General features: G+C 41.4%; 1 protein-coding gene across 1 annotated transcript; it reads left to right on the forward strand.

Annotated features, from left to right (window-relative positions):
- The first annotated feature begins 1,667 nt into the window (after nucleotides 1-1,667).
- On the forward strand, nucleotides 1,668-18,983 carry GRAMD2B (GRAM domain containing 2B). Its single transcript, XM_026046598.1, has 12 exons — nucleotides 1,668-1,722; nucleotides 3,817-3,904; nucleotides 4,078-4,144; nucleotides 4,652-4,755; nucleotides 8,897-8,992; nucleotides 9,904-9,975; nucleotides 10,087-10,167; nucleotides 10,736-10,847; nucleotides 12,639-12,761; nucleotides 12,933-13,023; nucleotides 15,132-15,225; nucleotides 17,927-18,983. The coding sequence occupies exons 2-12, from the start codon at nucleotides 3,851-3,853 to the stop codon at nucleotides 17,966-17,968; spliced, it is 936 nt and encodes a 311-aa protein (XP_025902383.1). The 5' UTR covers nucleotides 1,668-1,722; nucleotides 3,817-3,850; the 3' UTR covers nucleotides 17,969-18,983.
- Nucleotides 18,984-24,804: the final 5,821 nt, after the last annotated feature.

Raw genomic sequence — 24,804 nt, forward strand, 5'->3', positions numbered from 1 at the left:
ATTGCATTCCGCTTAGATCTCTTGAATTGCTCAGTCAATGCTCGTTTATGTTCRTTACAGACAAAAGCTGCTACGTTGTGCTTAGGTAGTAGTATAGATCCAGGAAGGAAGTAATGGCAAAAMAGCTGTGTTTTTTTAAATTTTTTCCCCTACACAGACTCTCCTAGTGCTGTAACCTTTAGTGCTGCACAAGGTGTTGATKCGGTGCCTCCACGGTGGGAGTGTTAGGGTGTAGTAACATTAGGGACATGTTAGATAGAACAATGGCTGCTCTAGCTAAACATGCAGCCTTTCAGAGCCAAAACTCCAAGCATCAGTAGTAGGACAAAGCTCTGTGGCATGTGTTCTCTGACATAAACCCTGGTTTAGCTGCCAGACAGGCAATGACAGTTCTTGTTAGGTCTCCACAAATGTGTGCTGTGATGTGTCTTCTGATCTGATTCATACATTGCTTCGGTTACGCTTTCATCTTTTTTTATGTCCGACCTAAAAGAAAATGGAGATTAAATCAGTCTGGGAACCTGTGCCCAAACCTCTGTCCTAGTATGAAAATAAACTTTTTATTATTACCATGACAGTTGTACATGTACATGATGGCAGTAGCTGYGTTGTTCCTGTAAAACTGCAGTGTGTACATACTGTGTGATACATAATGTAAAATTTTTAATGAAGCTTTTGTAGATGGGGTCCTGCAGGCAAGGCATTAAGATACCTAACAGCATAGTTTGGCTTCCTTCTTTAATGCTACCAGTGTCCTGTAATCCAACATTTGAGTCCCCACAAAGAAGGGGTGTGTGTCTGAATCATACTTTGCTTGACACACTGCTCTTTTTGAAACCGCGTCTTTAATGACAGCTCTTTCCTCCCTCCTTAAATTTTCTGAGATCATACAGTTCTAGAAATTGATGAAAGCTGGAAACCAGGAGAAGATTCTGCTGGCACATTTCTTAGCCCTTAGACCATAGTTTGTTGGCATGTATTTCTAAAAGGGATGCAGATGCTGTGAAGGGGCAACTCAGCTGTTTTTGTAAAATAAACCCAGTACCTCTGTTACTCTGTGAGGACCCTTCATTGTGAAAACCCTACAGGAGGGCTCTCATGGAAGGTATAACCAAGGGGACCCACTGATTCAGMGTAAGATGATTCTGCTCAGACAACTTTCCCCAGATTCCCCTTAAAACACAGAACCACAAATATTCCATTAAGTGCTAGGTACTGTAATGCAGGATGTTTTTCTCCCAACTTGCCAGTCCAATTAACTTCTCTTAGTCATCAGGTGGAGTACTAAACACAGTCTCATTCAGGAAAAATCCATTCCTTTTGGAATGGAAGTTAGAGCTAAAGAAGTTAAGTCTGTGTGAATATTTCTGGCAGTAATTCAGTTTTTARTCTCTTTGTTGCTAGAATTCCAATACTGGGGCTTACCTGTTTGCTCAGGTGTATAATATTACCAAGGCAGGGCATGCAGGGTGTTGATATTAATTAAATGTCATAATTTTGGTCATTAGTATGCACTATGTTGTTCACATGCTGCAGTAGCTTTTAAAATTGGTATAAATGCTGAAAAACATATTGATACCTATTTTATCTTTCGTTCTGCAGTTCAGATGGAGAAAATGGATCAGAAGAAAAAAAGGCTGGAAAATCACCTACAATACTGCTGCAGACCCCTGCCAGTGAAGTGGAGTATTTTGAAGACCGGAAAAGAGTCGGTGTTGCAAGGTAGTGTCAGCTTTCTGGTAGTGAGATAATCAAAATGATTACAGCTCATTCAGGAAGTTAGGAGAAAAGTTTATGGGACATCATCACCCCGGTTGTGGCAGTAGCTCTGTGTGGGTAACCCAGTTGTGCCAGTTTACAGCGTGCAAACAGGGATCAGAGCCCCCTTCCAGGGGCTGATACTTCATTCACCACGAGCAGTCAGAGTAGTGAAAACAATGCTTTGGTCCCCCACAATACAGAAATATATGGCAGTGGTCAGTGTCATTGCTGGTTATTTCCTTTTCCCAGCTGTGGAAGCCTGGGAGGCAGTCAGACTGAGCTGCAGTTTGACTCCTGGGCTGTTTCAGGTATCCCTGGGTTAGTGACCATACACAGTAAAGCCATGCATCTTGATTCTGGGCTCTCTTAACTGAGGCAGTGATGCTTCTTTGCACTGCATATTGCATCACATGGCTGTAATAATCTGTGCAAAAATAGTCATTCTTCCCATGTTGGAGAGCTGGAGTGCACTTGAAACTCTTCTAAAACAAACTGGAAGAGTATTAAAATTGTACTTCAAGAGCTTTTTTGGAGCAAAACTAAACAGCTTTCATTTTCTCAGCATAGGTCTGTGCTCAAACACTAAGGTCAGTAGTCAACCTGCTATTTTGTTTTCAGGCATAAAGCAGATATTTATGAAACATCACTTACTTCCTGAAATACTCTTYGAAGAAGAATGCAACTACTTCCAGTCCTTCTAGTCTCATATTTCTCATGCAATTAATTGTTCTTGCCGGAGAGGGGTTGCTGTAGCTTCCTTTTTTTTTTTTTCAGTAAGGCTCTCTGTAATAAGAGTTTGACCTAAACTTTACATAGGTACGCACAGACAAAAGTGCACTGTAGGTTACTTCTGTGAAAGGCCACCAAAGAATTGAAACCAGTCTCCCTGCCAGCTAAATCAGTCCTGCTGTGCACTCTCTTTCCTAAATTTAACTCACCTCTACAACACTTGGGTGTTCTCTCCCTGCCCCTCCTTACAGCTTTTACTGGAAGCTTCTGTCTAATTGAAAAATTAGGAAATTAAGCAAGATGTGCAATGGCAAAGAAGTTGCACTGATGGAAACTGAGGGTTTTGTAGCACTTTTTTTTCTCCATCCTACTTGAGCACTTCGCAGCAAGTGTTCTCCAGGTCATTCAGTGAGGCCTGTGTTGTGCCCACCCATCTGCTCTTCCCTAGTCTGCATCAGAAAGCCTCTCAACAGGAGCCAACTTATTTTTATAGCCTGTTGATGCCTTTTTGTCTGTGCTACAAATGAAAGTTCTCAGGGATAATCTTTTCCAGCTGATTTCTAAAGCAGTGTTATCCCTCCTCATGCCGTGCATTTCTGTTGAAAAAAAATAATAATAAAGAAAAGATTTTCATGGCCATCCTCACATTGTGTGTCTGTATGTGTGTGTGTGTGCTTATTTTTTCTGTCTCCATCTGCCCAATGAATGTCCAAAGCTGCACAGATACGACTTCTTGTACAACTGGCACTCGTAATTCCCCTCTGTATTAGCAACTTTGCCCTCAGAGTTGCCAGCTATCTTAATGATTTCATTACCTTACCAGTTCATGGCTTCCTCTSTACTTATTTCTTCTCTGTTGCACTTTTAAAATGAGTTCCCATTTTGTAGTATAAGTTCTTAATTTTCAGTGCATTGCATTTCACACTGTGCTATTTTTATCTTTCTTTCATCAATGTACTAAGTAAACAGTATTTCATATCTTCTCAAAAAAGATAAAGAAAAATTTGAAGCTAGTATCTATTATAATTTATCACGTCTGTTRTGATTTATCATGTTGTAGAAATGCCTTGGACTTGATTCCTCCCCACTTTGAACTAGTAATTGAGAATATTTCCCTTAAAATGCAAAAAAACCTTCCATGAGGGCTGCTGCTGTTTACCATTGAGATGTGTTCCTCTTCAGTGCTTGTGTAATTCCTGATGAATCAGATAAGAATTCATATGCTTCACGCAAATGTGTGGCCTGTTGATAACTACCGAGACTGATGAAATGAGGCCAATCATGTCATGTGAATGCCTTTTTTATTCCTTGTTTTTCCTTTTTCAGGACAAAGAACAGTGCAGACAGTCCACCCGTAACAATGGACATCAAGAGCGACTCAAAGATTGAGAGGAAAAAACGTGTCTCAAACCAGGTAGTACAGATGATACACTTGCTTATACATACATGTAGTAAGAGTAAATAGATGCATGGCAAAAGTGGAGATTTATGGTAATTTGGGCATAATGAGGAGGTATGCAATGGAATGGTCACTTGTTTATAAAAATACCTAATAAGTCTTTGGACATGGGGCTCTCTGTTTTTTAGCTGAAGGCAAATGCACACTTTCATAAGCTGTTCATGGAGGTTCCTGTGGATGAACCACTGAAACAAAGTAAGTATTAATCCTCTCATCACTGCTGACTCTGGAAGAAAGATAATGAGTGACATTTAAGAGGCACCACCTTAACTCTAAAAATCCTAATTCCAGGTGCCTGGAGCAGCAAAGCTTTTACCCATAGCCACTGGGTATTTCTGCTATAATCTTGCAGAATTTTCATTTCTTAAATCTCCAGATTTTGAGTATCTTCAGGAGCAGTTGTATCCTTTGCTGTTCTGAACAGAGCAATCTGGTGCAACCTTTTGCTAGTACCCAAATTTGTTGCTTAATTGTAATAGAACTAGTTAAGTGCCTACATGTTTGTAACTGGTTTTACTGCTTTAAAAATTAAGAGCACTGTTAGATGGATTTACAGTGCCTAAAAAAAATATATTCCTGTTGTATAGTAAATATARTTGTAACAAATTAAGTTATGGCTTTAAAGTAATAACTAAAAGTTAAATAAGATGTTATCTTGGCTTGTAATTACTGTAAAGATTATAAAATGGTTATGTGTTTTAGGTTTTACCTGTGCTCTGCAGAAAGAAATTCTGTACCAAGGAAAGTTATTCCTTTCTGAAAACTGGATTTGCTTCCATTCCAAGGTTTTTGGTAAAGACACTAAGGTTAGTGAAAATATTTTTACAGTAATGCTCCAGAACTGTGGTCATGACCTGACATTCATCTTGTTGTGCAAGTCTGGAATAGTGCTAAAACTTCTGACTTACTGGATACTGTAACCACCATGCACCAATGCCAGAAAGTTCCTTTAGAAGTGGAGCACTACGGTTATTAAAGATCAATTTCATCTGTGAAGGGAATTCCTCTGTGGAAAGAGAGATAGCAGGAGGGGATCTGACATGCAGGAGTGAGGGTGCTGCCCAACCCACATAGCAAAAACTCTCCTGGGAAAAGTATGAAAAGGAGGAGGAGGCAGCAAGGCAGAAAAACAAGGTCAAGACAACTCTGGTTGGAGACCTGGGGGAAAGAATCAAGCATGTTAAAYATCAGAACAACGCCATATGGAAAAGCTAAACCTGGTTTCAGAGCCAAGTGGTTAAGTGGGGGATTCCTCTGGCTGTATGAGCAGAGAAGGGAAAGAGAAAGCAGTCTGCAAGGCATTTGTGCTTCTGAGCTTGATGTGAAGAGCAGAAGTGGGACCTGACTAGTCAGACAGACAGTAACTTGCTCTGGTTTTCTGTGCTCTAAGTGCAGATAGGTGCAGCTACTGAAACTTTCAAGCTAGAAACCCTTTCTTTTAACTATAAAGGACCCACCTAAGGCCTGTCCTCCTCACCCTAGGTGAATGCTGTGGATAGGGATGATAAAAAATCCTGCCCAACAGCCAGTGTTCCCTTCTGGTTGTTTTGGAAGCATGGGGCATTTTCCATCGTTCACATAAGCTGATCTGTCTTTGAGCGTTCATTAAGAAACTTCATTTACGGCAAGGATTCTTTACTTTCTGAAGTACTGCCTTGAAACTTTCTTGAACAATGTTCTGGTTTAGATCTAAGCTCTTGGTTAGTGAATCATTGCTCACCTGTTCTTTCCTTTAAGTAAAGAAACAGTAGCCCTTTTCTCTGCTGTGAACTATTTTGATGGTGTGCCATCTGTCTTTGAAAGAACCTTCTTAAAGAAGGTGAAATACGTTCAGATTTAAAGAATGGTTAATGACACATGTTTGTGCATAGTTACCTTATGCCTTACTGTGTGTGACTGCCTGGCTCAAGAAATTGAGTTATTATTAGTTGCCAGTTAGTGGATGCTATTGGTTACAGGTAGTATACTGATGTAGATGGCATTATGTCAGTGGAAGCCATATGGCATCAATAGGAAATTAACAGATATTGTTAATTCCAACAYATAACAGCTGTCTTGCTAAGTAGTTTCATAAAAAAAATCTGATGAAGCTATTGGCTAAATAATCACTACTTCAGCACGACAAAATGTGAATAAGATTACTCCACATTGAGTTGCAGCTCTCTAAAATTACTTAAGCTACATACATACATACRAATAAAATCTAACAAAACTATATCAAGTAGAATAGAAAGACCTGGGGAAAGATAATGTAGAAGGATTATCATACAGTCCTGCAAAGTGTTGTTTTTTTAACAGAATATCAATAGAGTTCAGGGATATATGTGTACTTACATATGTATATGATGCACGAGAGTAAACGTATTAGAGGACTGGGCARAGCAGGTTTAATAGTTCTAAATATGGCTGTAGTGGTAGTCTGTCTTTCTTCCACATAGCATCCCAATTTTTAAAAATGCATTTTAAAGAGGGAAAGAGGGAAAATTTGAGATCATTTAAAGAATAAACTTAGTTGTTTACTTCCCACTTGGTCTAGCCACACGGAGCAGCCCCAAATATTTTTAGAAATGTTATCAACAAAAAARCCAGACAGTTAAGGATATAATGAAGAATAATGTAGTGGGGGATGGGGATGGGAAAAGGAAATCAAACTTGACAGGAGGAATAACATTCTTGGCAGTAAGGTATGTTGATACAAGTTGCCATGACACAAAAGCTTTATTGCTTGGAACTTGTAAAACCATCTGAACTGATAAAATTGTTCTGTTGCGAGAAGMAGCAGAATTACATGTTCTAATAAATCTCTCACCGTGAATTCTTATACCTAAAGAATTCGTGTTACTAAACGCTGGTGGGGAGGAGGAGGGAGGGCAAAACAGCAGTGTAAGTCTGCAGCTCCAAGTCTGCAGTGAAAAAGTCCTCCTTGCTTGAAAATAAAATGTTTCTGCTGCAGGACTGAGAAGGCTTTGAAAGACAGCACAGCCTCTCCAGGTAGCTCTGTATTGGCCTGGCGTCTCATCTGTCTCCTGGGGCCAAATATCAGCTTTCACATTTTAGTTTCTCTCCATGTTGCTTACGAGTAAACTGTTATTTCCCAGAAGAATTTTTATTACAGAGAAATAAAATGTTTTGCAGTGATTTTCCCAATTCAGTCTAGTTCAGGGGCAAGAGTGCACTACGCAAGTACTTAATCCTTCTTAAAGACTCTTTTGTCTTGATTACAGTAATGTTATCCATCAAAATAACATGCAGCAGAATGAATTAACATCTCTGATTTAAGGTTCTCTAAGGTGAACTGAGCTAGTTAGACAACTTCTGAATTGCATAAGAAAAACAAGTGTTGCAATACTGTGAAACACAACTATATTCAACCCAAGAATAGAAAACACAGTGAAAAACTTGTTTAATGAGCCATTTTCAGAAGATTTAACTTGCTTAGGAAGGACAAATAGAGTTCACATATGAAAAAAAAAAATCAAGTGGTGGTGGCCAGACTTATAAATTCCTAGATCCTGGCTTCCAAAATTATGGGCTTTGTGATTCGAGGATATGTTTGTTTATTTTATGTGCTAGTACCCTTTCTTAACAAAACTAAATACCAATCCTCTACTGTGGAGATGACRAGCAGAGATTTGTTTTGCCATCCATATGTAGTGCCTGACAATCCTGCAGCCAGGCTAATGTACAGAATTGTTTTTTTTATTACCTGAAACAAGAAATAATTTAATGCCTTGGTGTTACTTGGTACTTATTTTTTTCTAAACAAAACTTAACAAAGAAAACTGCTCCAAGAATATATTAATTGTCCTTCTGCACTCAGAATTGTTTTTTACTTGTTTTGTTCTGTTTTCTTTCATTGCCATGATCACCTATTGATCAGTCTTCTGCTACTTCTATCTGGCTTCCGAATTTCTCAGGCCACTGTGGTGGTGCACTGAGGGAATTCTAACTGGAGCCAYAGCCAGAAGTATCCTAGATCGCTGTGCTTGCCCAGCTTGCCATCAGTGAGCTCTGGGCTTTTTAATTAAAAGTCAAAGCAGCAAATCATTTGTATGTGACATGGGATTTGTGAGAAGCGCCATACAAAATATCTGAATTGAGATATTCTGAAACTTAGTAGCTAATTTTCCMTTACTAATGGGGTTGAATGTAAAGAAAAAACAGGAAGAAAATAGGAAGGAAGAGTTTCTTACCTGTGAGGGTGCCAGAGCCCTGGCACAGGCTGCCCAGGGAGGYTGTGGAGTCTCCTTCTCTGGAGATCTTCCAAACCCRCCTGGATGCCGCCCTGTGCCCCGTGCTCTGGGTGTCCCTGCTGGAGCAGGGTGCTGGAGTAGATGATCTCTAGGGGTCCCTTCCAACCTCAGCCATTCTGTGATTGTGTGTGAAGGAAAGCTGTTGAGTACTTTTCAGTGTCAATGTAGAAAGGCTGACACAGAGACCGGTTTAAATAAGTGAGTAGGTGTGTTAGTATTGAATCTTTTGACATACTGCAGGACAAACAGTTTTCTCAACTGCTTGCTGCAAACTAAGGGCTCAAAGTGGTGAGGAAGAACAAGAGTTGTACGTTCAGTGTTCAGCAAGCATCTCCTGTCTGGCAGTGTTTCAAAACCTTTTGTTCCTAAACAAAGAAGCCACTAAGCTTGGTTTGTTCTGCAGGTACACAGTGATCTGAGCCTGTAGGATTGTAAGAGGGAAGGAATCTAACAAGAGGAAGCACAAAAAGTAAAATCTGGAGTTGGGATCTGATAAAAGTAGAAGTAAAAAGAGTTGAAGAGTCAAATTAATCTGAAACCATGCCTGCTTTGTATGGGATGTAGGAGACAGGTCTTTGAAGAAGCGTGTTCAATGTCTGCCTCACCACAGTTGGAAGGCTTTCCTCTTTAGGAAGGAGCATTCGGACGTATGTGCATGTTTTGGGACTCTAACAATATGGTGGTCTTGTTTCAGATTAGTATTCCTGTGCTCTCCGTGACGCTACTGAAGAAAACCAAAACTGCCCTTCTTGTGCCAAATGCTCTGATCATAGCAACAGTTACAGATAAAGTAAGTACTGGAACAGGGTGAAGCTATCATACCTTGCCTGCTTTCTTTTTCCTTTTTTTTTTCTTTCCCTCTTTCTCCTAATTATTTGCAGTTGTCATGAGGGTTTCTTAAAAGGCCACAGGTGCTAGTTTATCCACACAGAGGATTGCCACATGTGCCTTTTGAGACTGAGAACTCTAAAGCATTTTGGAGGTAATTTGGACCTATGCTGCTCCCACTCTTCAGATWGTCAGTGCCTTTTTTTCTCCCTTCCCCTAACTCTCTGTTTCTTCCTTAGATGTACAGTAAACAGAGCTATACAGAACTTGCTGAGAAAATAAAGGGGGGAAATCTCTGGACACCACCTGTTTTCTATAATCCATCATTTCCTRTTCTCTAGGATTGCTGACCGGAGGCACTGAGGGAACTGAAGTAGCTGAAAGCAAGTGCAGAGAGGATTCTCTGCCCCACTAGCAGCTCTGGCAATATGATTAATTTTACTTGGGTCTCTCATCTGATCAGCAAAGCCATACAAACAAAAAATACAGTGGTTCTGACACTTGGGAGTAACTTCAGTAATCAGAAAACCTGATTAATCATAAGGRCAGCTTTAGAGCCAGGATGCTTTCATTGCACAAACAAGGAGAGGATGTACAGTGAGTTGTGTTTTGAAAGGGATAGTGAAAACATAGTGCCCAAAGTCTTAAGAAAAATGCACTAGGTTATACTCTAGATATTACAGCAGGACATGGTAAATTCTGTTTTATGCCCCTGGCAAGTAACATCTGTTAGATGGYCTATGTGAAGTTATGATTTTTCTCTGCTTGAAATAGTTACTTTATCAGCAGAGCCACATACTATTTTCATTTGGATAAAAATAAKTTTTTACAGTGTGCCTTTTCTCAAACAGTTTTGGAACTTTTGTTTTTCAGTACATGTTTGTCTCCTTGCTCTCTAGAGATAACACCTACAAACTATTAAAATCCATCTGTGGACATCTTGAGGTGAGTACTAATGGAAGTGAAGTTCATACTACAGCTCTTGTGCTTTTAMAGGTTGGGCAGTTTATAGCTATGTTCATTCTTAAACTTTTTTATTTTCCCACCTCTTCCCAGGATACCAGTGTTGGCAACAGTCCCAATCCCTCTTCTCTTGAAAACAGTTTCAGGGCTGATCGTCCTACAACTCTGCCACTGGTCAGTAACTTGTGGTTTTTTTTCATCTCTCTCTCTGTCTGCATGGCGCTATTCATTGCAAGTCCTGTTTATAATGTCCTAAACTGAAGCAGTGCACGTGCTTCTTGTTTGTAAAACTTCCATGAGCTCTGCAGCCTCAGGAAGCAGTGGGAGAGATTGGCATGGATGTATTTTGGTCATCAGATGCAATATGAGTGCACACACGTAGTGTTTCTAGCAGTCAGGTTTCATGGTGCTCTGTAGTAACTTATGGTTGCTGCTTCCCCTGCCATGGTCGCTGCTTCCCCTGCCATGGATAGCAATCCAACATTGCCCATGGACTGTTTCTGGCTGCAGTTCTTCTACAGTCCAGTTAAGGCAACTGAAAGGCATGTGTAGCCATGCAATGACAAGAGTCTTAGTTTAACAGCCTTTCTCTTTTTGATGTACCTAAGCTTTTCACCTGAACTAAGCCAAGGGGTGAGACTTGGGTTTGAATTCTGGTACTTGTAAAGTGCTTATTGTGCCAACTTTTTCTCAGTGTCAAAGGAAATCAGGATGATCTTTCCCGTGACTCTTCCCTTCTCAGGATTTCAATGAAGACTATTCGGATCTGGATGGCATAGTGCAACAGCGGAGGAAAGAGATGGAGGAGTCCAGTAGTACAGGCTCCCAAACCCCGGAGCTGGAACGCTTCCAAGGTGAGAGTGGTCATTGGTCCAGAGAAAATGGGAATGTCACAGCTGAATTTTGCTTCTGTAATCCCCTTCTGATGTGGAAATATATCTCTGTTCCCCACAGGCTGGGCAAAAAATTTTAAGGTCTGTCTTGGAGYCATATAGCTGGATTTCTATCACTGTATACCTGCCTTCTTAATCCAGAGTTAAACTCTGGATTTAACTCTGTGAGTTAAACTCACAGAACTATTGTTCTGTGAGAAACAGATCCGGTTTCTGTCACTAACGTCACTACTGCATCCAATTGCTTATTTGTGCTCTGCCTGCTCCGCACTATTTCAAGGATTTTAGCCTATCAGTTAATTCAGCTGAGATGTAATGTGAGTTGTTCCTCCTTTAAAGACAAACTATTAAAAAGTAGCTCGGGTCATACTGTAACGTCTTCTGACCCATTTAAACAACTTTATATACAGAGGCAGATTTTGATCATCAGGGAAAAAATCTGATATGGTTGCATTATTTGTTTTGCTTTATTCTTTGCAGTCATTAAGGCACTTGAGGATACTGCCTAATTGATGTTTGTAACACTAGCGTTYATTTTTACATATCTCAGATTCATCACATCATCTGCCATCATGGTACACAGAARAAAATGTAACTGGATTACATATGTAATGTATATGTAACAGTTTAAAAATATGGCAGAACTTGTTTTATATGACACATATTGGAGGTCATTAGCRGCAAGATTGTGGGGATCCCATTTAGTGTACTTGTGTGTGTGTGTTGGTATTCTATTATTACTCCAAGTTTTATCTTGACTATAATGAAACTATATAATTAGAAACTTGTCTGTAGCCATTTCTTTAGATGAAACATTATCAATTGTCTCTTAAATAGCATCTTTTAGTTGGGTGAGTTCTTAATTCTTTTTTTCTGTGTTTTTTATTTTTAGTTGTATGATTTGGGGTTATTTGCTTCAGTTTCTTGTTGGTACTTAGTCTATACATATTTTAATTGTTAGTGTTTGGAAAGCAACAACTAAATTCTGTTGACATTACTTGCTGAGTGAATACTTCTGAATAATTTTCTGACTTGCTGTCTTGCTTCCTTATGGCTAATAAGAACTTCAAACGTTTCTATTTTCCTTTCCATTTAAAAAAAAAAGAAAAAGGAAAAGAAAGAGATCCAGCTAAAAATATCTCCCTAAGAATAGAAATGAGGTGGATAAAACCTGCCACTAGTCATTCTCTTCCTTTTTCATCATTAGAACAGTCCTGCATATGCAAAGCAAAACAAGTAGACAAAACTAAATGCGACTGGGTTTTTCTGTCCCATCTCACTCAGATGTCTTTTGCATTAAAAAAAAAAAAATGAACTGGAACTACAATTTCCTTTCTATAGTGATAATCCAATATCTCCATTGGATGTCATTATAGTCATTTGAAACATTCCTGTAGCATATTCCGTCCTTTTGAGGGATGACTTTTGTTTCCTCTGACTGGCAAATATAGTGATAAACTGTAAAGTTTGCATGGATTGCCATATTTCCAAGGGCCTGGAAATGTAAATGCATCCTATGTTATCCTCTTAATATTAGAGGCCCTCTGTGTGTTTTGCAATTGTGTGGATACTAGGCAAGCCTTTGAGATTTCTGAAGACCATTAAGACTAAACTGTCTGCTGCTTTCTTTTCTGAGTCYAGAAGTGCTGCCCTTAAAATCCTTCCATTCCCCAGCTCCTTGATTGATTTAAGTTACTGGTAGTTTCCTTTGGTTTCGTATTTCAGCTGTATTAAAACGGTTGCTTTTGACAGATTATCATGTTATTGAGACACAGACCCACTTAAAAGTTTCCAAGACCGAGGGGAAGTCCATCCGTTCGGATGCACACAGTAAACGTGTACTTGAAGGAAAAGCCAGGAACACTCCTCRGAATGGTAAGGAGTCAAGGGAACATCTTCATCTGGGACTGGAAAAGTCCACGTAGCTGTGTCAATTTCTACTAGCAGTGGAATATTTTTCTCTGTGTTGCATGCTTGCAAAACACTACAGACTATTTGTCTGCCTTGCTCTGCTTTGATTAAAATGACGCTTTGTTCTTCTCCCAGCAGGTCATTCTGAAGCCTTCAGGTTCCTCCACAAAGTGAAGTCCCAGAAACTTGTATCTCTGAACCAAATACTGATATTTTATGCAGTTCTGTAAGTAAAATTTTCAAAATATTATGATTTTCATAGTTTCACATAGATTAAGATGGAGGGGGTTGTGGCCCCCCTTTTTTCAGAAGAAATGCTCAGGCAGGCTTAATAGGTCTTTTACTTGTAGAGGCAAAGGAAATTTGTTTGGGGGGATGTCAAAAAGTTTAACTGCTTGCAAGCTCATTCTCGGTGGCACTTAACAAAGCAGTATTGCTCAGCTGAGAATTTTAGAGCTGCTCAGGTGCTCAAACTGAACTGTATTTCTGRGGTGGCTTTAAGAATGGCACCTTTGCAATACATGTTCAAATGTATTTATGCAAGGTGACACAAATTAAATTGTACAAGCGTACAGTTTAAGTGGCTTTTACTGTTGAGCTTGATATCTTAAGTTTCCTCGTCCCTACAAACTCAGTTGACATAGCTTATTTTCTTTCTCTTACAGTGTCTGTGTATTAATATTTTCTACCTTCTACATGAGATATAAAATCAATGTCCTAGAGGAACGTCTTATTTCCATGACATCCTTTGAGTCRCATGTTAAGGAGTAAGAATATGCTCTGTAAAATTATCTTTGAAGAGCTGTTTTCCAGTATCTGTCATGCTCATCTGTSTTATTCTGAAGCCTGTGTGATACTTCACTACCCGGTGGTTCTTATGTCTCTGCTAGCCACATCTAGTAGCTTTCTGTTTTACACTTTTAGTACAAGTGTGATGCGTTGTGGTGTATGGCTGCTTTCAGCATGTTTCAGATAGTAGTTAACTCTGAAGTTACAGCTGAAATGAGGTCCTTTCAGGAGAAAGGTCCTGGGGGGAATGTAACTTTTGTCTGCAGTCTTCATGTTACTTGGTTAGGTTCAGGCTAATTCATCTGCTATGCTTTTATAATGTTTTCTAAATCTTTGGGCTACCTACATTCTTGTTAGAAAGTAGTGCCCTGCCTCACTTATTTAAAAAAAAAATGCATATAAATTCATATTTGAAGAGAAGTGGCAGAAAGATGACGAATAGCAAAAGGAGGTAAGGACTTCCCTGAGTATAAATGAGAATCACAGCGTGTCATTACCTCATGTTGACTCACAGCACATAAGAAATACCCAAGTTGTTTGAGAATAGCCAAGATCCTCCTGCTGCGCAGAAGGTTTGGCCAGGCAGCACCGTAGGCTGCTGATGCTTTCTAAGACATCTCCCAGCACAGCTGTGCTGGTTCCACTTTGTGGTTCACAGATGTGAAGCTACACCTACCTTTTTATTAAAAAAAAACTCTTTTCYGCCATGTTTTATGAACAGGAAATCTGCAAACAGCCACTGAAGAGGCATATAAAAATATACCACTGTAAATTGCACTAGCTTTCGACCCTTCTTCCACAACAGTTCAGCTAGTTTCTCAGACACTGCTGAGAAAAGTAACCAGTTTCTTCAGCACTGAACGGCAGTGYGACACACAGGTCACTCTGACTGTGTGTTCTCAGTCATATTCCACAACTGCTGTGCTGCTTAGGATCCAGTTGCTCTCAGCTCTGTTCTTTGGACAGCAGCAGTTTGTGTCAGAGAGCAGAACTGGGCACTTAATAACAGATTGGAAGAAATAGGAAGGAAGTGGTTCCCCATGTGAAACAGGCTTGTATTTGTATTTTACTTAGCGTGCAGGGAGGGAGTAAACATTGCATTTTATTAGGCAGTGTTAAAAGCCATTCGCTCACTTTTGGCATACTTTGATTTTCAGGATACTGTGATTCTGGAGCACTCTTTCTAACAGGAATCTGCTGCTTTTTTATYGTGCTGATCCCAAACAGTGCAAGATGGACAATGACCTAATGTGCCCTTCTGCTGTGTCAAGGGGTTGGGCTTTTTGGTTTCCTCCAAGTCATGAGACACAGGGAACTTATGCAACTTTTCAACTTACTGCGGGTGGAAATGGCTGTAAAGTTTTCCATCCAAGCTACTGGACAATGAGACCTCACAAAGACTGTAGTCAAGAGAGATGCAAGCATGTGTGTCTGTAAACAAGTAGAGATCAAAATGTTGCCRTTCAGGGTCTTGGTATCTACATATATGTCTGCTCTGTATTTTTCCTTTTTTCATTTCCTTCACTTGCTTCTTTTGTTTGACAGACAACCAGTTCGCCAAGGTTTGGGATCTCATCTGCAAGTTAATGCYGATGCCCTCTGTGATGAGTTAACTGCTAATCTTATAAAATTGGAAAAGGTAAATTTAAGATACGAGGCAAGTGCTGAAACACTAATCAGATTCTTGCAGAATTTCTATGGTTTGGTACACTGAAAACTGCTAAATTACTTCCACATCTGATACCAAGAGCAGCATGCTTTCCAAGCAGAAATGCTGGTATYGTACTTTAAGTTAACCCAATACTGATATGTGTGAAAGTTTTTCTTTAAGATGGATCCTTAAGACCATGAGTACTAGTAAACTGGACACTCAGRCTTAATTACTGCATTTCATGATCTTGATTCTGATCTACCAAGGCCAATGATTCTGAACTTAGCCTTTTTTGTTATTTCCCATATTTGGCTTCATTTGTGGTGGGTGGGTGTGTTCTCTGAAAAAAAGAAAAAAAAAAGTGTATTTTAGGCAGGCTCTCCACACAGAGAAGCTGGAAACAGCCTGTTTCTCCTCGGGGGCACACATGTTGCTGGGCCAGCTGTACCTTTACTGTCCTTCTCTGATTGCAAAATTAAATGCACCTGGTGACTGGAGTGGGATACCTATTCAGAACAGTGGTTCTGAGAGTGGAAAGCACTTTTTTCACTTTAGATGTATTAAACATACACAGAAGTCTTGGGGAGGAGAGGGTGCCACTGGCCAAGCATGAAAAAAGAATAAGTGGAGTATAAATAGAAATAATTTGAATTGCTGTGTACTTAAATCATATGGGATATTTCTGCCTCTATTTCTAAAGCTGCATGCTTGCCAAAGCCTTTCAATACCTATTTGTACCAAAGCAAGTTTCTCAACTTGCCTGAAGCTAAGGTAATATATTATAATATCACTGGCTAGTGTGGTGGAGAGTCCTCATGATACTGCCAAAAATCAAGTGGGAATCCTTCCCTTCACCGCTCACCCCTTGTCTGTGGAAATCTGGATTGACATCAGCGCAGCCCCTCTCTATGTTGTGAATAATGATTTGAATATGATGAAAAAAATGCTAACCAAATGGTTGCCAGACATTGTCTTTATCCAGATTGTGCCATTTAAGGGACTGCTGCCTTCCGGAGTCTGGCTCAGGCTCTCAGCTGGCAGCTTGGTTCATTGGAGACCTCACTTCATTTCAGTGGGAAACCAGCCAGCCTTCTGCAGCAGAGCTCTGTCATTTCTGCCCCTTATATAGTCTGCAGTGACACATGCAGGGAAAGGCAGCTGGACAGTAGTAATATTAAGCGTTTCCTGGACAAGTGGCCCTCTGTCCAGAATTAGAGGGACTTAAGCYATGTGCTTTATTTAGTCCGTGTCTCAAGAACTGAACCCCTAAGTAAGTCTTAGCTTGCCTTATAAGATACTCGGTCACTCTCCACTGCTGGTGATTTCAGCTCAATGGGCATCGCCCGTAGCTGCTTATTGCTGCATCCTGGTCCTCTCTAATCTGGATCAGTGGGGGCTAAACAGCGAGCCTGACCCTGCCCTTGTGCTGCAAAACAGGCGGAAATCGAGCAGCTTTACTGTAAACTGTGCACAATCCCTGTGCACAGGCCTTGTGTCCTAGGGGAACATGTTAGTATCTGCCTGCCACCGGCTGGGACAGCAAAGCTAACTGGGTTTGTTCAGTGTGGCTTGTCCTCTCCATGTCGCTCTGCATTATAAAGTAAAGCACTATAATGATCTAGGTTAAAGGCTGTGAATTACTCCCCAGTTAACAAATGCTCTGTACAAGATTACGTGTCAATGACTGTTTTAGTGTGACCTTGTGGTTCTTTTTATCAGCTGAACTCTATACTTAAAGTCCATGCTTTGCCATAGCTTAGCAGGACGCTTTGAGTGTTTCTGACACAGCAATGGTTTTAGGTTTTTAAAACGCACATATCAGAGCGCAGAGTTAAATTGGGAAAGAGGGAACGTGGCCTAATGAAACTTACTCCCTTACCCCACTGCTCAAATAACTTTTAAAGTCTGAAATACGCTGCAACTGAACCTTCTGTAGACATTGATTGCTGTTTACTGAGATGCAGAGAAAACGTGTCATGGGATGTAGCTGCTGTGTCCCTTCGGTGGGCTCTGAGGGACAGGGGATGGAGGTGAGTGTGTGGGAGGAAGCGACGGAGCAGGTGAGATCCGCGCAGAAGGCTCTGGGGACGCGGCCGCCTGGAGCCGCCTGCGGCCGGCGGTCAGTGCTGAGCCCGCTCAGCGCGAGCCTGCGCCTGGCCCGTGCGGCACGTCTGCTCGTGGCTGGAGAGCCCATCAGGCTGGGCACACGTCCCTGTGCTTGAAGCTGTTGTAAAACTGCGTAACTCATGCGTTTGAACCTAAAAGTTGTGGGGTTTGAAGTCTGAGGCTCGCACTGAGATATCTTCAKGTTCAAAATGCTGGTGGTGGGGCAGGGAAGGGTAGGGAGGTCAATCCGTTTTTGTTTCTAGCTCTAGAGGKTTTTTTTTTCCCTTGTACTGCTGCAGTCCCATGCCGAGGGAGCATCTGTAAGACAGGAGTGCAGGAGAACACCCTGAGCTCTGTCACCTTGATTTCACTTGCTCAGCTAGGCAGCCTCTTGGCTGATTGTATCCAGGTGTTCATTTGAGCCTAGCACAGAAAACATTTAACATGCAGACATGTTATACCTGGGTATAAATAGCTGTGAGAGACTGCATACTGAGAGAACTGAAGAATATGTCCTTTTTTAATGTGCTATGACACTCTCTGCTTCCTAATTGCTCTTTGTCTCTTTCTTTTTTTTCCTAAGATACAAAACAACTTGCAAAGACTACTTGAAGATGGTGAATGAAATGTGGATGTTCTTAGAGTGCTTCACACCTCTGTCTTCTGCTCCTGACAAACAGTTCCAAAAACACTCTGCTGGCCAGGGTTCAAGCTTCTTATTTTTGATCCAAGCCAAGTTTAAACTACTGTGCATCTCCTGTCACAATGTAGAAAGTCTGTCTATTCTTGAACAATTACATATATCTCCATATTTTGAAAATAAGGGTTTTTTTCTTTCCTAGTGATGTGTGAAATAATAGTCTTTATAGCTTGTTTGATTCTTGACTTGCTTATACCAGTGTAAACCTGGTGTAAGTGTGTTTACCTCAGCATCTGTTTCTTTTTTCCTGTACTTTCTCATACAAGTGTAAAGGGGAAGAAGGACCCATCACACGCAGCAGTGTGTTGTGTGAATGAGCTGGGTATCRTAACAGTGGCTGTGAGCCGAGGCTTTTCCCTCCTTCCTGGCCGAGCCTCCTCAAGGCCACAGAACAGACCTCTCTGCATTTGATTCCGCCTAGTGCTCAGCCTTGAGTAAGTGCTCGGGTCTCSGGGGTGGAGGGGCTCAGTTCCCCTGCCAGAGGCAGGGCCGCCTCCTGCTGCTGGGCGTTCGTTTTCCACCAGRGTCAAGCCAGGAATACGTACGGCCTCACCAACCCATGAGTCAGAGTGCTGTAGTTAGCAGTGCCAGTGAGACGTGCCGTAGAGAAGGTGCTGCAGTTTCCTGCCCACTCACAGAGTCTCTCGGTGCCCAGAGCCACGGCCAGCGCTTCCCAGCGTCGTGTGGAGTCCTGGTTGGCCAAGCAAGTGCCTTTCCTGTTCCACTCCTGGGCCTCTGGCCTTTGTCTGTGACTCCGGACACGGACACGGGGCTTTTCCACATGGTGGGAGCTCCAGGATTAGTGAGGTAGCAGTAGCAACCGTTTCAGTGCAGTCAATGACATAAAGGGGATAACTGCTTTGTTATATTCAACTTGTTTTCACAGTGCCTGAGATGGGATAACTGTGTTTTTGTTTTGCTCTCTGATTCACCAAGCAGGCTAGTTAGTGTTAAAAAAAGCAATATTTAGAATTATAGCAATTAGGATCTGTAAAGTATTGTTTATATATGCTGTGCATTTTATAACCATTTCTGTGAAATGTATCTTGTTTAAATAAACTGGGTTTTTTTGTAAAACACATGACTTGAAGTACATCTTGGGCCCATCCACCTGTTTTAGTGAAATGTGAAATTCATGATCGGAGTAAGCTCATGCCTCACAGTACAAAGTTTGACTGTTAGGAGGGAGGAACAACTTTCTGCTAATGCTTCTTTTTACCTGACTATATCCCAGATGCTCCCAGACTGAGGAGACAGAATAGTMGAAGCAAGTTTGGCTTTTGGATTACTATATATATTATATAATTATTATAATTTTAGTATATATATTATATAACTATTGTAATTTTATATGTAGTTATAATAGTTATATAATATATACTAATATTTTATAATTATATATATGAGAAAATATATAGCTTATACAACTTGCCTTTTCTTCCTTCTCCACTTCCCTTCTTTGGGTGTTTTAATAGCGGAAATATGCTTTTTAAATTATGCTTTAAAAACTGAGTACATGTGGTCCTCTGTCAGTCCAACTTCAGGGGATCCTGATTATACCACAAACTGACCTGAACCGGGCTATACTGCTTCATTACATGAGTGAGGATGGTGCTCTGCAGTAAGAAAACAGGTGGGAAGAGAATGATCTATCGAATGCTTTAGGAAGTAAGGGGTGAAGCCCTGTCATTAGCCTTATCATTAGCCATTAATGAACAGGATAKTGGCAGGAGTGACTGAGCAAACGCAGGCAGATGGGAGCGCTTTGGCCTGCCTGGCAATAGGATGGAGTGTGGACAAAAGGGGAGAGAGTCCCTCAAAGCAGGAGAAGCAAATTGCCCAGGATTACGGAGGTTACAGGTCAGGACTGCAGAGCAGGGCTGCACGGAGCCTGTGGCCGCTGCTCTCCTCGGAGCTCGCTCCACATGTCCTCTGGCTTGGTTCCTAACCCCATGCTCCTCATGGGGTGACCCGCAGGATCTGATACCATTCGCCAACAGTCTGCGCACGTGCAGGCAGTACGACACCTTGGCCACAGCCGGAGATAAGAGCTGGCCACACGAGCCCCTGCAGGGGAACAGTGTGATGTGACAAGCGTGGTTTGAGCCCAGCAGCGGTTTGCCCTAACCCTGTTTGGAAWGGCAGAAAACAGCAGTGGGGAGCAAGGAAAGGCTTGTTTTTCCCGGAGCAGAGGGAGAGGGGGAGACCTGGGGGCTTCTCTCTCTGCATTTGAGCTGATACAAAGAGAGGCCGCAGGAGACTTGCTGGTCTGCAAGAAYAAACTACTAATTGTTCCAGTTGTACAGCAATAAGAGGAAGGATGTGCAGCTTTGGGGACATCAACCTACACCAAATGTTAGTAACTAGTAGTTTGTTGTACAGAGTGTCTTAAAAACTGACTGAAAAGATCTTATCTGACTGTTATCTCTAAAAGGCCTGAAAGACAAGGGCTGCACTTTGTATCGGCTGTAGAGCATCCAGTACTGCCAGGTTCTGGCAACACACTGAAACTACAGGTTTATGGCAGCCAGCAGGAACATATCCCTAACGCTTTTTTTTTTCCCTCTGTGCAGTTGGTGATCTCATTTTTCCTTCTCAATAGGCATAGTCCAAGTACCTTCAGCTAGCGTAAATTCCTGTTCTAAGAAAACAAAACAGCTCCATCTCATAAAAAGGAAATAATATTTCAAGTAGCTGCCAAGATTCTCTGGTTRTATGAGTGGGTGTTGTAGATGAGACCTGACTTTTCCACAGTGCATGCTGAGAATACCCAACAAGCAGAGTGTCGGGGGTTCCTGTTCATGCAAGCACGTAGGAAGCCRCAGCTCCAAGGAAGGGATCGCAGAATGGGAATCCCCCTTTGAGCACAGCATCAACTGCAGTAACTTCCTGCTGGCATTTGCAGAAGAGTCTAAAAGACGTGCATACGTTTGTTGGATTGTTGTTTTTGTTGAATTTTTTTCGTGCCGTTGCTGCTTTCACCTGAATGCTCATGCAGTGGTTAGTCATGTTCTCCCCGCTATACCCGTGCTCCCCGTGTGCTCTCATTTCTAGGCCTCCAGGCGACGGTCACTTGATAAACACTAAATGAAGGACGAGGTTGGTGCCAGCCGGGCCTTCAGGCTGTTGCTGGGACAGCTCAGCACAGCTGTGAGCGAGGGGAGAGAGCATGGGAGGTTTCACATTTACAGAGCAGGTGTGGAGTGCAGTAACGACRAAGGAAAAGCTGCCTATTTATACAGAGAACTGAGCAAATACAGATTCTTTTGTGCTCAGGGCCTTAGCGCATGGTTTTATAAACAGTATAGGAATAACCTCATTTGCAAAGATTTATACCAGCACTTGCTGTCAGTTTTCTTGGTGAAAAYAGCTGAGCCTTTGACATGTCAATTTACTCAAGTGAGAAAATGGGCTAATCTCATTTTGCACTTTTAGCTATATTGTTTGAACTCCATGAAACTTTTTAGCTAAAATTGTTCAGGTAATGAGATCTTACGAAGATTTGCTGCAGTCTTGGGTTACAAAATCAATGTAGTCTGATTTAATAGCGGAGCTTCACGAAAACTTAYTGCTTAGCTAATATCCTAAACAAAATACAGGGCAGCAAGTTTCATGTGTCCCTTAAATTATTGTCTGTTTATCTTATCAGTATCATTCTTGGATATTAACAGTCAAATCATTACAAATAAATAATATACAGTATGTACACTAATCAAGAAGATCAAATCTAAGGTTATATGAAAGGGATAGCACTAATTGGAGTTTATTCCCTGAGCTTCTACAAGATGATATGATACCTAAAACTATTCCTATTCACAATGTGGGAAGACTTAACTGTTTTTAAGACTTTCTGCTTCCTCCTCCTGATGACTCTTAACTGACCTTCAAATTTCTGTTTAGCTAAATTGGCTGGTGATATTGTGCCTACTCAACTTCAAATACATCTCAAACATGTGCCCTCGTCCTCCAAAACCAGTCCTCCCTTTCAGAGGGACCTGGACAGGCTGGAGAGTTGGGCAGAGAGGAACCCTCATGAGGTTCAACAAGGACAAGTGCAGGGTCCTGCCCCTGGTCAGGAATAACCCCAGGCGCCAGGACAGATTAGGGGCTGACCTGCTGGAGAGCAGCTCCACGGAGAGGGACCTGGGAGTCCTGGTGGACACCAAGTTAGCCATGAGGCAGCAGTGCCCTCGTGGCCARGAAGGCCAATGGGATCCTGGCTGCATCAGGAGGATGTTGGCAGCAGGGGGAGGGAGGTGATCCTGCCCCTCTGCTCAGCTCTGGGGAGGCCACACCTGGAGTATTGGGGGCAGTTCTGGGCTCCCCAGGACAAGAGGGACGTGGAGCTTCTGGAGAGGGTCCAGCAGAGAGCAACAAAGATGATGAAGGGAGTGGAACATCTCTCATATGAGGAGAGACTAAGCAAGCTGGGCCTGTTTCATCTGGAGAAGAGAAGATAGAATCTGATCAATATGTGTAAATACCTGAGGGGGGAACATAGGGAGAAAGGGACCAAACTTTTCTTGGTGGTGGCCAGTGACAGGACAAGGGGTAATGGGTACAAATTGAAACACTGGAAGTTCCACTTCTATGTGAGAAGAACTTCTTTACTGTGAGGAACTGAGCTAGATGATCTCTAGAGGTGCCTTCCAACCTCAACCATTCTGTGATTCTCTGTCTTACGGCAACATGGTTGGGAGCCCTTGTCTACACCTGTCATGGTAGGACCTCAAAGGGGATGGTCCCAAGAAGGAACTGATTAGGTAACTGCCTTTAGAAAATCCCAGCACAATTGGTATAATAGTCAGAAGCTTTTCAGTAGTTATCTTCTGTGTGTCTGTCATCATCTCCATTAACATTTCCATGCAGCATTGTAGCAAGGAGAATTTGAGCAGGAGTTCARGATAGTTTTATGTTAGTGAAGCATTTCCTTAGCTTGTGGTTGTAATATTCACAAAGAATAGAAATGTATTCCAGTTATCCCCTATTGGCTATACTGTTGATTTGTACTGAACACTTTCCTCACTCTTCCCCATTCAAGGTGATTGGAACATACGATTTATGCCAAAAACTTCCCTCAAACCAAACACTTCCCAGCCCCTTTCAATACTATAATCCTTGATGGGAAGGAGCAAACACCCCAAGTTGGATATCTGTTTATCACATAGGCATCTGTGCTGAAAAATTCAGAAAGATGGTAAGTCCTTGAGAAGAGCATCCCCCAAATTAGTGTCCTCCACTAAGAAAGTCTAAGTTTCCAACTGAATGGACTTACTAGTTGCCGGCCTCCGTAAATTCAGTTTAGTCAGCTTTTTTCCCCTCAGTATCCCATGTGGAGCCTTTGCCAATACACGATTGCATATGTGACTTGCTTGCTTTGACAGCTTGTGTACTGAGTTGATTGGGATGCTGCTTAAAAGCTCATTATATCATTAACATTGAAAGATCACCTTAGCCTTTTCCAGGGTTTATATAACAAACAGCAAGTTCAAGTCATAATGCATGGTGATGCAGGAAGTGCATCCTGTTTTGAAAGTATAATATTCCATATTAAACTTCCTAATAAAGATTTATTAGCGTCTGACAATGCAGGTAACCTGGAGGTTGGGCTATATGATAAAGGTCTCTTCAACTGCTGTTCTTACTTAATGGTATTGATAAGGTAATTTTCCACTGAGTAGGCATTTTAACAGTGCTTAGTGGGAGATTAAAGGAAAATCATTCCAAAGTGCTGCCAAGTACAAAATTAAAAAACATCTCCTCACACAAACTACAGATAGATAGATGGGGACTCCTTCCATGGAAAAAAGAATAATGAGTAACTTAATAACTTGATTATAACTTTATGTGCCAGAGCTGGCATGCAGGGCAAAATGCAGCTGTGAATCTTTCCAGCTCTTGTGGCTTGCTGCCATGCCAATGTGCACACGTGGCTGAATTCTGGCACAGAAGCAAGGTGAGAAGAAAGCCAGCTGGTGCTAAAAGCTATTTCCACTACGCACATAATGAGCCATCAATCTTCTCTCTGATTCTGATGAATTAGTTGAACTAATGAACTATTTTTCAACTAACTCTGATGATTTAGTTGAAAAATAAATGCTCTGTGAAGTTGGCTTAGAATACCAGGGTTGAGAGGTGCGCTAGTTCCTATCTCTGACTCATCCCCTAAAACAGGTCTTAGTGATGCAATTAATAATTCAGATGAAAAAAAAAAAAATCTACATTACCCAATTTGGAATTGGTCAGCCTTTCTCAACCATGCCTTTCTCATTTACTGTAGTTGCTGGATGGAAGGCGGAGGCCCATTTTAAAGACTCAAACTTCTTAGTTGTGAGAGTGTGCGCATCTTTCACACTTACCTTGACACAYTTCTGGTTCTGTAATCACTCTTTGACCATCAGAGTAAGCCTYACACATTAAAACATTCACTGGTTGAGGTTTACCTGCATTAATGAAAGCAAGGATGTTGGATTAAGGTTAGGCCTAAAGAGAAGAAGGTGTTCATACCTTACTTCGTTGCTTATCCTCATCTGTTGTCCATCCTCTAATTCCTTTTCCCTCATATTGCTCAGTGTGACCCCAATCAAAATGCTCATCTGCTAAATAGTAACCCATTCAAAAATGGCTTTTTTTCTACCATTTTGAAGCTAAAGGAGTGTCTATAAAACAGCCTCGCAACAAGGAAGCACTTTTTGACCGGTGCCTCAAAGAATATACTGAGAAGCTTTACTGCTTTTACTTTTTCTCCTTGTTTTCTGTGA

The sequence above is a fragment of the Nothoprocta perdicaria genome, unplaced genomic scaffold (genome assembly GCF_003342845.1).
Source record: "Nothoprocta perdicaria isolate Ctin4 unplaced genomic scaffold, notPer1 scaffold_45, whole genome shotgun sequence".
Classification (NCBI taxonomy): domain Eukaryota; kingdom Metazoa; phylum Chordata; class Aves; order Tinamiformes; family Tinamidae; genus Nothoprocta; species Nothoprocta perdicaria.